The following is an 11,745-nucleotide window of genomic DNA, read 5'->3' on the forward strand; positions in this document are numbered from 1 at the left end:
GGTACGGGTGGGTCAAGGTACAAAGCACCCCCACGCACAGACGCGACTGTCCCGTTACATGGCTGAAAATTGCGCGCATGGGTGAAGCCGGACAGCGACCAGCGACACCCGCTAGAGGGAACATCCGCCTCCTGGGGTCTTCAAACGGTTTATAAATGCTTATGCAAGTGTTTTTGCTAGTACTGGAGCGAATTCGGAGCTGAAAGGTAAAGTGAAGTATAGTACGCGCCGAGAACTTTAAAATTGAAAGTGATCACTGCCAGCGTATTATATAATGCACTACATGGCTGAGCCAGCTGCGCAGTTCAGATGTAATCACAATAAACCTATATGCAGAGAAGTGACACAGAGTGATTAAATAAGGAATGCTGATCAGCAGCCACTTTTATTTGTTTTTCTGAAGAGAAAGCCCATGCAGGCAGCGGGTGGAAAAAAAAGAAAAAAATGCCAGCGCCCGCCCGTATCGCTGTGTCCTGCAGGGTTGTTTTTATTTTTTAGTATAGGATGATTACATTAGTTAATTACTGCATAGCAGGAGCTCAGTGATTTGTCGTCGATCCCTGCGCTAGAACTGTTAATCTACAACACGCAGAAAGTGCACAGGAGAGAAGCGGCGACACAGAAGAGGTAAACGCGGGACATCGCGCTCTACAGATGCTGTGGTAGCTGACAGAGTAATCGTCTTTTTTATCTTTTTTTTTTTAACCTCTTCTTTACTCCATACACGCTCGGCATCAGTACGGCCAGTTTAACAGGTGATGACAAGAACTTAAACTGTTTTCGATACCGAAATCTCGTTCAGTCGTGACACTTTGGTCCGTGCAGCCAACGTCAGGTGAAGTAGATTGGCTCCGCTTAATTCGAAACTACGCCGAAACAGTAAAAGCCATAAGAAAGCGACGTGGACGTGAATTGCGCCGCTAGCAATACAGTAAGTATCGTCCACCAAATGACCTCTGACAAAACAGCGGTCACAGCGCGGCCGAGTCCGAACACGACCTATACAGGAGTTGTCACCGCATCAATGACGCTCTTTGCACGGGTGCGAGCTTCGACTCGAACGCCAAGGAGCTCCGAGGCAGTATAAACCGTGTCGCAAGAACGTCACAGCGCAGCTGTTGCGCCCAGCGAGACGCACACTTCGGCAAGTGTCGCGGACTCTGCATACCAATAGAACCCGAACGCACATGCGCATGCAAGCACGCACACGCACGAGCACACAAGTGGCGGCGACGGTCTCGCGAGCGGGCGACGAGGTCGTCAGCATTGCATTTCGAAACGCCACGCACTGACTCGATACTCCGCGAAAGAAGGCATCGCAGACGCCGGTTTGTCGAAATATGATTAGCGCCGCAATTCATATACGTGCCTATCTCTTAATGTGCCTATCTGTAACATTAAGAGATAGGAAGCGTGCAGAGCGGGTCAGAGAAATAACTCAAGTTACCGACATTCTAGTGGAAATTAAGAGGAAGAAATGGACATGGGCAGGACATGTAGTGCGAAGCCAGGATAACCGATGGTCGCTTAAGGCAACAAACTGGATTCCAAGGGAAGGAAAGCGTAGCAGGGGGCGGCAGAAAGTTAAGTGGGCGGATGAGGTTAAGCAGTTCGCAGTGGTCAAGTGGATGCAGCTAGCACAGAACCGGGTTAATTGGAGAAATATGAGAGAGGCCTTCGCCCTGCAGTGGGTATAGTCAGGCTGATGATGATGATGATGATATATGTGCCAGGTGCAAGAAACGGCCGCACAGTTTTCCCATTTTATCCAATACAAATTTGGTCCGAAAAGATGAATTAGAAAACCAGTTTTAAAAACCACTTACTTAATCCTTGTTCTTTACGGATTTGCCCAATTTCATACGGTTGCCGCTGTTTTAAATGACCCAAGTCACTTGGCACTATCATTAGAGACTTTAATTGAGCGCTACCGCTTACCGCTACCGTCTACAGCTGCCGCGGGAGCGTCAGTACGCATGCTCAGATCACGATGGCAACAGATGGCGCCACGTTCCTGTCAAATTCCGGCAGACTCCGCACGCAGGGACCAATCAGCGCGTGCTGTGCTGGGCGGTGAGCGGCCGCGGTAAACTAAAAATGAATTATTCAATTCACTTTTGGCCTTCTCCGGCATTATTCGTATCTCAAATAAAACGGCAAATTCGAATGCAACGGCACAGCTTACTGAGCACTATTGTCGTCGATGTATCCCAGCTGCCACCGAAATAAACGTCAGGTGATATTCTTTCTTTCTTTTTTTTTCCAACAAGCCAACAAGTTGTTGCAATGGCGAACTACACTCACTCGGTGTCCGGATCGGCGAAAAAAAGGAAGGGCACCACGCATTTGTGTGTTGCTGCTGTCCACTCTGCTGTGCATTGAATTCTACACAGCCGGCAGCAGGCTGACCATCAAGATATTATAAACAGCACCCTTTCCCCCTCCCCCTCTTCCCACGCCGAACGAGAACGGCGTCCTCACACACTCAAGCATGCAGATAGACTCATTAGAAACCGAGGGACGCGCGCGCCGCACACAAAAACGAAAGCACGAGAGAAGAAAAAGTAATTGCATATAACGGAAACAATCGGGAACCCCTCTTTGACGAAACGAAATTGGCTCACACAATTGCGCCGACGCTTCGCGGATGGCTGGCTCTCTTTTCGGCGCTAATCAACGAGCTATAGAGCTTACCTTCACCCTCGCCGCTCTTCGAGATACATAAGGTACACACGCGCACTTGCGACAGTGCTCCTTCCGCCGCCGGCGAACCGGAACAGTGCTCAGGGAGAAACGAAGAGATTAAAAACTACACGACAAAAAGAAGCGGGACTAGCCTAGGGATATAAGACAACCTCCGAGCGCGAGCCGCCACGGACCGCCGCCACGGACCACCGCCCCCTACCATTTCGTCCACACGCACGCACGAGACGGTCCCGCTCGGTGGCCCCACCAAGCAACCACCCCGCCAGAGCAAGCTTATCCTTTGCGCGTTCTTTATTTCCTTCTTTTTAATACTTTTCTCTGGATGACATTCACCCCACCGCAGCCGGGCGCCGCGGTCCACATTCCGAACGGGTCTTCGGCCCAGGGGGCGCCCAGCACGCGCATCGAGAGAGCGGCGGCTAATCCATGATGCATGGCTCCTAGCGGGACCCAGAATCCAAAACACTGGCGGCGGCGACGGCTGGGGAGAGGAACGAGAGGGAGCCAAGGCCCGGGAAAGAAAGAAAAAAAAAAAAGGGGGGGGGGGGGGGGGGGGGTTGCGCACCGAGGCAGCCAGAAAAGCACAAGCAATAGCGTTATGTAGGCAGAATATTATAAAAACCTCCTCACTACCACCTTGATCTGGCCCCTCGACTCCCTCTCCCCATCTACTCACACACCGCTAGATGCACACAAACCCCACTTTCCCTCCCCTTCATGAGAGCTTCTCTCCCCCCCCCCCCCCCCCCCCCCCCCCCCCTTCCACGCAGAGTTCAAAAGCGGGACGACGAGGCTGTCGCCAGCCCTGGTGTGGTAATGCGCCTGTGGTTGTTAGACGGGAGAGGGGGGCTAAATATAGCAACGCTACTGAAAAGCCGGCATGAAAGGACCCCCCTCTTGGAGAGGAGGCAACAGGCGAAGCTGCTGGGCTGTAGCGACCGACCCACCGACCCCGGACGCGGTAGCACACGGCCCGAACCTCGCTTCGAGGCCAACCCTCCCCGTGCCCAACGCATCCTTTCCCTCGCTTTCAAACCCCCTTCACTCATATAACGGCACGCTCGTGATCCCCGCACCATCGTCCCAGCCAGAAGCCGAGCGGGCAGAGAAACAGACCCAACCCACAGCCACCGCCCTCCTGCCCCAATGTCCTGGATGAAACCGCGCTCTCCTGCATCTCTCGCGGACCGAGAAAGCGACTTCGCAGTGCAATAGCATTACACTAAAGCGGAGACTGTGCAGTAAATGCACTACTGATTTACACCAAGGTAATGTTAACATTCCCCCCGTTAGGTCAACACGGAAAGAATTCGCGTTGGTCGGGGAATCCACCGCAGCATCCTTTTACTCGCAGCTTGAGTCCCATTGTTCACTTTTGCGCTACAGCTGTGCATCGGCTGCTTCACCACAGAAAGCGATTGTTTGGTTGGCGCTAGTGCAAACCTTTGCCACATGCCACCCTTATCTGGTCGGCCGACATTTCGCAATCGTGATCGACCACCGCGTCCTTTGTTCATCGCTTAAAAAAAAAAATCGCGGGCTAATCGTTCAACTACGTATACAAGTCCGGGTTTCTGCCCCTCGCGGAGCAACCTGAGTTGAGAGAGAGCAACGATGGGCCTTGACTCTTCGCCATTGCAGACTGTATTAGTACTGACTTCAAGAGCAAAAAGCCACTGGGCCCAAGTGGGTTTTCCCGTTGTAAAATGCTGACCAAATGGATTGTCCCATGTAATCGTAATGTTCGGATTGGTTCAAAACAACATTTCAATCAACTGTATATTCAAAATGGTTTCATTTGAACCAAATGGAATTGATTGGGCATTCCGATGAATGGGAGTCTATAAGAGAGGTTTACTCACAACTAAAGTGGAATCTATAACTAATTCGACGCCCAACTGGAAGGAAATTAACTGGGCGACCCAACTGAATCCATGAGTTCAATTAGCTAATCTATTAATAATTTCAATTGAACACGATGTCTTTTTTTTTTTTTTTTTACTGATTATCGACTAAAATAAACGAATGCCTCCCAACAACAATTTCTTTCTCGCCGATGACACACTTAATTTGCGCCATTTCCGTTCTGAACAGCCCATTGTGGTATCTCACAATCTCTATCCAGCAAAGCCGGTATTTTGACTTCCTGGCGCGTCTACGTCTGAGAACCATCACGGCGTATCGCGCAGGTACCACCTTGTCTCACACGATGGAGCGAGCCGCCATTGCTTCGAGCCCGGTCATTTTTTTTTTTTTTTTTCTCGCATTGTGCGCGCTGCTGCATCGTGTCCTCCGATCTAGTGTGGCCCCCATTTGGCAACGATCACAGCCTCTCTCTTACATGTCGCTCACAGAATAAGCGATTGCTATAGCCTGACTACATGACCACCGACTATGTAACACGTTATTTACCAGTGGCATGAGAGATGAAGCAGATGCTCTCCTGTAGACGTTACGATTCATTCTCGTGATCCTCGGCAGTTAATGACGAAACCGCTATAGTAGTTTGCTAAAAGACGTCAACCATATTTTACCTCGTGCAGCAGCCAGTGTAGAAACTGGCACACGCTTTCCTCCCAGACCAACGACCCTACACTGCGTGCTGACGGCTTTAACCGAACGCCGGCGTGCGCACTTCCCAGCCGACCAACAAAGTTTCTTCCGGCCGCAACAACGCCGGCTTTTCGCCATTTCATCTTCTGTCTGGCAGGCTCCCTAAATTGCTCTTGGATGCACCACCCCAAACACAGATTATGCCCAAGATGACATCGTGCCAATTGTCGGCATCAGGACGAAACATGCTGACTGGAACAACGAACAATAGAGAGCGATTCTTTTGTGCTAAAAAGGGGGGGGGGGGGGGGGGAATAGGTAAAATATATTCAATTGCATGCCTCTGCTCCAGTACAGAGCAGTGTCCGCGGCAAAGTGCGAGGGGGTTAAGTCATCCGACCGGGTACCACTCACCCTAGCGACGCCAGCAGCTTCCGCAGCCTTTGCTGCTTTTGCTACAGAATGTACCTGATGCTGTGTAGCCTCACATTCCCGCGAGCGAAAAAAAAAAAAAAACAGCAATCAAGATTAGGTAACTAAGATATGCAAGCTACCGTAAATGAGGGGGGAACAGCTGGAAGCTGCCATTCTTAATACATTGGAACGTACAGACAGTACCTTCTGCACATTTTCTTTTTAAAGCCAGAACGACAAGAAGAACGGTTGGCCCAGTTTGCCAAGAAAACAAGGCAGTTTCGCTACAACGAGCCTAGCTGTGTAGTCAATTGTTTCCACATTCACATGCAAGTTGCATAGCACTTTGGATGAACTGTCTCTGCCCACTGGATATTCAAGTAAATGCAAGCACAGCGCACTTAAAACCCAGCTTCAAACCACAGATGCAAGAGACGTCAAGCCCAAGCTACAAGCATGCAGAGTACCACTTGTCAAAGCGTTCACATAATGTGGTGTGGCAACAGGCTGCTGAAAGCACACAATGGCTAGTCCTGCAAGGACAACAGATGTACGCCCAGTTCTATAGATATTATATAACATTCTGTCTATCTGGCTACACAATTGCTAAGGGGTTTACAGGAGCCTTTTTTGATGCCTTGTGACAATGGAAAGTTTCTGTTCAGATGTGCATGTGAGTGCAGAATAATGCAAATTTATGCAATATGCAGTACAGAACAAGGTTTTGGAGCTGTTGCTCTGAAACTATTGAGTCACTGTGAAACAGGTTAGTGAACAACAACACAAGTCTGGGAACTCAGCTTTACAGCACGGTAAAAATGCCCAGCCCAAAGCAAAAGCTGTCTGTTCAAGCATACAGTCTTTGTTAAGACTACAGCTGCGTTTCTCAACCATTTAACACTGGACGTCCAACAAGCTATTCTTTTCAAATTTCCTGACCTAGCCATGGCTTCCCCAATTATTTCAGTTGAAATTCCCTGACCACTGAAGATGCTCAGAAACGCAGTGATCTACAGAAATGGACCGCATATATAATCTATTCACAGCAAAAGTTTTGCTGAAACTGCAAGTCCCACAATGAAAGCATAATTTCTTGTCCTGTTTGCGAAAGCCAATTTTTTTCGTGAAGGAGAAAGGCCAGCTTCAAAGGGACTGTTGCTTCTTCTGTTCAGATCTTTAATATGGGAATACCCTTTTCCTTATTCTTCTAAGCACTGGGACTAAGTGTGTGCATATGTCAAATTGGCTGCATATACAACTATTATACCGTAAACTATTAACTGTAAATACAAATATTGTCGAGTAGTTGAGATACCAAAACAGATAGTTGACAATTGCTACTATAAAATACAGTAATAAGAACAGACAGACATTATAGGCAAATATTTTTTTTCATCTCTTAATGTATTATATACCCTCACAACCAGGGTTGCCATGTCCAAAAAATGAAAAGTCACAGAAAAAAAAGAAACTTGAAAAGGTAGCCAACTAGGTACGAACGAATAAAAAGTAGCCAAAAGGAGCCATGGTGTAGCATAAGAAAAAAAAGATAGATGTTAACATTATTAAATCTTTGTTTATTACAACGTCCTTATGTAAACAATCCCCAGATAGGTATTTAACAACAAAGAAAGCTGGAAAAAGAATTCAGCATGGCTATTTAGCCCTGTGACACCTAAAAAACTAGAAAACAGATCCACATCTGAAAATTGTGTCCAATAGCTAGAAAGCAAAGCATGCTAAAACTTAGCAGGCTCAGGTGTTCATGCCCAGGACCCTCTTGAAATGGATGAGTTCACCTTCTCAATCATTTCTCTGGAATTGTGAACTCTGAGCTTGTGAGTCTCCACTTGATTCTCAAAATGGATAAAAGGAGGTCATCAGCTATTCTGTTTTTCAGCTCTGTTTTTGATAATGAGAAGCTTTAAAATATTCGCTCCTTGTCACAGTTTTCTACTGGCAAAAAAATGCACCTTCATGGCTGCCTGCAAGATGCTTCATGGTATTGGTGCCAGAGGACCTTTGTAAAGTTTTGTCCAGAAGTCGAGTGTAGTTTCGTCAGAGCTAATTCCTTCAATTGTTTCCTTCCTTTAAGTGTTTCAAGCAAAATGTCGTTGAGCCCTTTTATAGCATATAGCTGAAGGACACAATACGGACTCATGGCTCGCAATTTCTGCAGTAGTGAAGTAGCGTATTGCAAGAGTGTTTTGTCATATATGAAAATTCCCTGAAAAGTGCCGCTCCTTCACAGCATCTTTGTCCCGAGAATAGCATTCGTTACCTTGCACAAATTCAGCAAACGCTACTCTCCAGTCTGCGTTATCAAGGTTTAAAAAATGATCTCGAGGTTTGCAAACACAAGGATGAGCAGGCTGTTTTTATTGTGTTGTCACAGCACGTAAGGCTTAATAACTAATCAGCAGGCTCTTAAAAACCTTTTATAATTCCTGAAAAAGAATTTATGAGGTCAATGCTCTGGGCACGGTTGCCCAAAAGAAGCCAATTTGGCACAATGTAGCCAAACTTGGCAATCCTGCTCACTACGCCTATTTGGATTCACATAACAATAATCTTGGCGAGGGGCGTAACATGCAGAATGGTGGAATTCATATAAAGCATACTTGTGTTCATGAGATCTACAGCTTCTACAGCTTGACCCGACACTCAAATAGAAAGGGAGCTGATTTTAAGCGAAACACAGTATGCTCCCCAACATTTTCAGTCTTACTTGTTTTCACAAATGGTAGATGCTTTTTATGTCTTTGTCATCATAGCTAGAGCCACAAAGCAACCAGCCTCTATTTATTTTACTTCCTGCATGACCTATGAGATTGGCGCGACCTAAGAACAAGTTTTCAGGCCGCAAAAGAAAGCTCTCAAAGTTCTGAGACCATGCAAGGATGGTGCGATGGCTCAAATGAAAGTGCAATGAATTACATGCATTACCGGCAATAGCTTGTTCCCCAGAAAATAGTTTCGTGCCCAGTTGTGCCTCCAAGGATGTGATTTCAAACCCAGCCGCGGAGGCTACCTTTCGATTTAGGCGAAAAGCAAAGCGCCTATGTACTGTGCGAGTGTGAGTCAGTGTGTGATAAAAAACCTCAGGTGGTCGAAATTCCAGGAATCCCTTTTTACAGCGTCTCTCATAGCCTGAGTTGCTTTGGAACTTTAAACTTTATAAACCAGACCAAACTTACTAAGGAATGTGGTAACCAGAACAAAACGAACCAGTATATACAGCATGCACTCGTGGGTGACAAACAAAACACAGCTAAACTGAACAGGATATTTTAGAAGCCCGAAGATGCGATGGCATTATGAACGGACCGTGTGCTCAGCCCTCATAGTACCTTAGAAATTCACAGCAGGCCATTATATTCGTTTCTGTCTATGCTTTTCCCAGATGTGGCCAATATTTTTAAAGTATTCCTGGAAATTTCCAATTCTCTTCAGGTAAACAAATTTTCCTGACAATTCCAAGTCGCTAGACACCGCTTTAAACAAGGTGGACGAAATAATAGACTGCTGAGCAGTGTCAAGCCATAGTAGCAGCAATTTCATTCGATACCATGACATATGAGGCAGGGAAATGTAGCAGTCAACTGTATTTGGCATGCCCTGTGTGAACTCGTGCACAGAAACACAAAAGAATTAGCCTCAGCAGTGCACCTGTGGTATGCTGTCAGAAAAAAAGTGCACTTGTTAGGTATTCACAATTGTACAATAAGTTACAAATTAACGAATTTGGAGAGTCTTAAAGATGATCTACATACTTATTTTGCTACACCCAACAATACAGACAGATGTAGAAAAACATTAGCAGAGTTAACAACAGGAAGCAAGACGGAAGACACAAGTTTAACGGGTAAAAAATGATAATATCAGAAAGTTGTGCCTTTCCTGTACAGATGCCTGTGCAAGTGGCTCCAATGTGGGATCGAACACATTAAAAGCATTCAACCAGCGATTGCTGTGTAAGTGTGAGTGATAAGCACACACTTTCCCGTTTTAAAATACTCAAATGTAATAAAAGCAAAATTAGTCCTGTTATGCAGGATGTCAAGGTAAACTTTGGAAGTACGGCTAAGCTATATAAGTGGCTATGTACAAATGCTTATCAGGGAAAGGAGTTGTAATGGATTTCACAATTTTAGGAATCAGTGAGGAGATCGAAATTCTATCAATTGAACTTCGCCTCATCTAACAATAAATAGTTACATTAAATTGTGGCTCAATTTTTTTCGCCAGTGAAGTCTATTGAGATAAAAGTGCCCAGTTGTGCCAGGAGCGGCCCAATTTTCGGAAACCGGAAGAACCTAAAGTAGCCCACTTTGACGAAGGCAGGAAGCAACAAGGAATTCCGACTCGGCGACGTTCGGAGTCTTCTTAGATTTTGAGGAATGCTTTGTTACCTCATCAAATAAAATAAGGGTTTACGTTTCGAAAGTTGGTCGCGAGATCGGCTGGCGTCTATGCAAACAATGGTAGGTAATTCCAATAGCATGCATGCTGCAACGGCGTGCTTGCTTAAAAGCAACCTCTTGTTTCGTGCCCATTCACATACCATGCACACGAATACAACGCATCACAATAATTCCGTGAACATCTAATATCAATACCCGTGATGGTAAAATGGCCACTGCGAACAAAGGTGACATATTAGTGAGCTGAACGCTTAAACTCGGACGTCAAATGTCATCCAGACCGACTGCCTTGCGCCCCGGAGTCACCCAGCTGAGCGCAGTAACTGCAGTAGCACCCGCATTTCGACGCCCGCGATCGCGACACCGCACACAACAGGGCAAAACAAGGAGCACAAACCAGACGCGAAATGGCATTACGCCAACTGGCCCGCCCTGTCGGTGCGACCGAGACATCTACATGACAAAAACGGTGCTTGTAGCGCCGAGGCCCAGCCCACTAATCCAGCGGCGGTGGCGGTAGTGCTGTAGAGGCCATGTGACAGTGAAACGAGAAGTATGAGAAGCCAGCGGTCACGTTCATGTTTTAACGATCGCAGAGCAGGGAGGCCCCGATCAAGGCGGCAGCAAAAACAGGCATGCGAGGTCCTGCCCACTCACGACCCGTCGTCGTGAGAACCAACACCCAAACCGTCGCTTTCGTCCAGACTTCCGTGTCATCAGCGGCCCGTGCGCAGAAATGCAACAAATAAAGCAGCACTGAATTCCAGGGAGACCGCATCGACGCGGAGCAGCCGTACAAGAACAGTCCGAGCCCGGTTTCCGCAGGAGCGCTAACTGGGGCGCGAGCGTTACGGCACACGCGCGTAACAAGCAGCCCGCTAGCCTGCTCCGCTAGTCCTAGCGCGATAGCAGACGGTGAAAGTTTCTCAGCGCGCGGCGCGCGTTCGAGGAAAGAATCGATGGCGCGTGTCGCTCCGGAACTCACCGTGGTTGTCACCGGGCTTTCGGGTATTCCACTCGCCATCGATGACAGGATATCGGCGACGGACAGCCGCAAATCGGCCGACTCGCTGCTTGTCGCGCAGTACATGGCGACTTGCTGCTGCTGCTTGCTGCCGCGCTTCGACGACGACGGCGAAACGCTGCTTGGCTGCGGCGCGTCCGTGGGCGACCGGAGCAGACCGACTAGTACGCGGAGCCCGGAGCCAAGCCTCTCGTGGTGTTCGCGCTATGGCACCAAACGAAGGGATGAGTCATCCGCGGTGTCCGAAGGTTGAGGGAAGCCCTGCCGAAATTCTTCCCAAGCGGTGACATCATCCCACCGCCAGGCTAAAAATAACCAAAAAGCACGACGTCAGGAGGCGAGTCACGTGGTCCGCGCGAGAGGCCGACGTCCCAATCAAGTGCTGTGACGTCGACCGCGTCACGCAGTTCGGCCGCCGCGCCCGTTACGTGCAGTTTCGTACTTCCCTCTTGCATTTTACTGCGCAGCACGAACTACATCTCTATCTCGTAATCAAAGTAGTTTAGCAAGGTTTCATAAAACTATAGTAAAGCGTGGTTTTACATAGTGTTATGCGCTTCGTTAGTGTTCATGCCCATAAAAGGCAAGCTATGATTCACGTTCACACGTCATCGAAACGTGCGG

The 11,745-nt window shown here is 47.8% G+C and overlaps 1 protein-coding gene across 1 annotated transcript in view; it reads right to left on the reverse strand.

Moving 5' to 3' along the window:
- The window catches only part of kay (transcription factor kayak), a 73,886-nt gene extending 62,409 nt beyond the window's left edge, over positions 1-11,477 (reverse strand). Inside the window, exon 1 of the mRNA XM_084581928.1 lies at positions 11,083-11,477. Coding sequence (XP_084438054.1) covers positions 11,083-11,187 — 105 coding nt within the window. The 5' untranslated portion in view covers positions 11,188-11,477. The remainder of the gene's footprint in view (positions 1-11,082) is intronic.
- Positions 11,478-11,745: the final 268 nt, after the last annotated feature.

This window comes from Amblyomma maculatum, chromosome 10 (genome assembly GCF_055883805.1).
Source record: "Amblyomma maculatum isolate TAMU_Amacu chromosome 10, ASM5588380v1, whole genome shotgun sequence".
NCBI lineage: Eukaryota > Metazoa > Arthropoda > Arachnida > Ixodida > Ixodidae > Amblyomma > Amblyomma maculatum.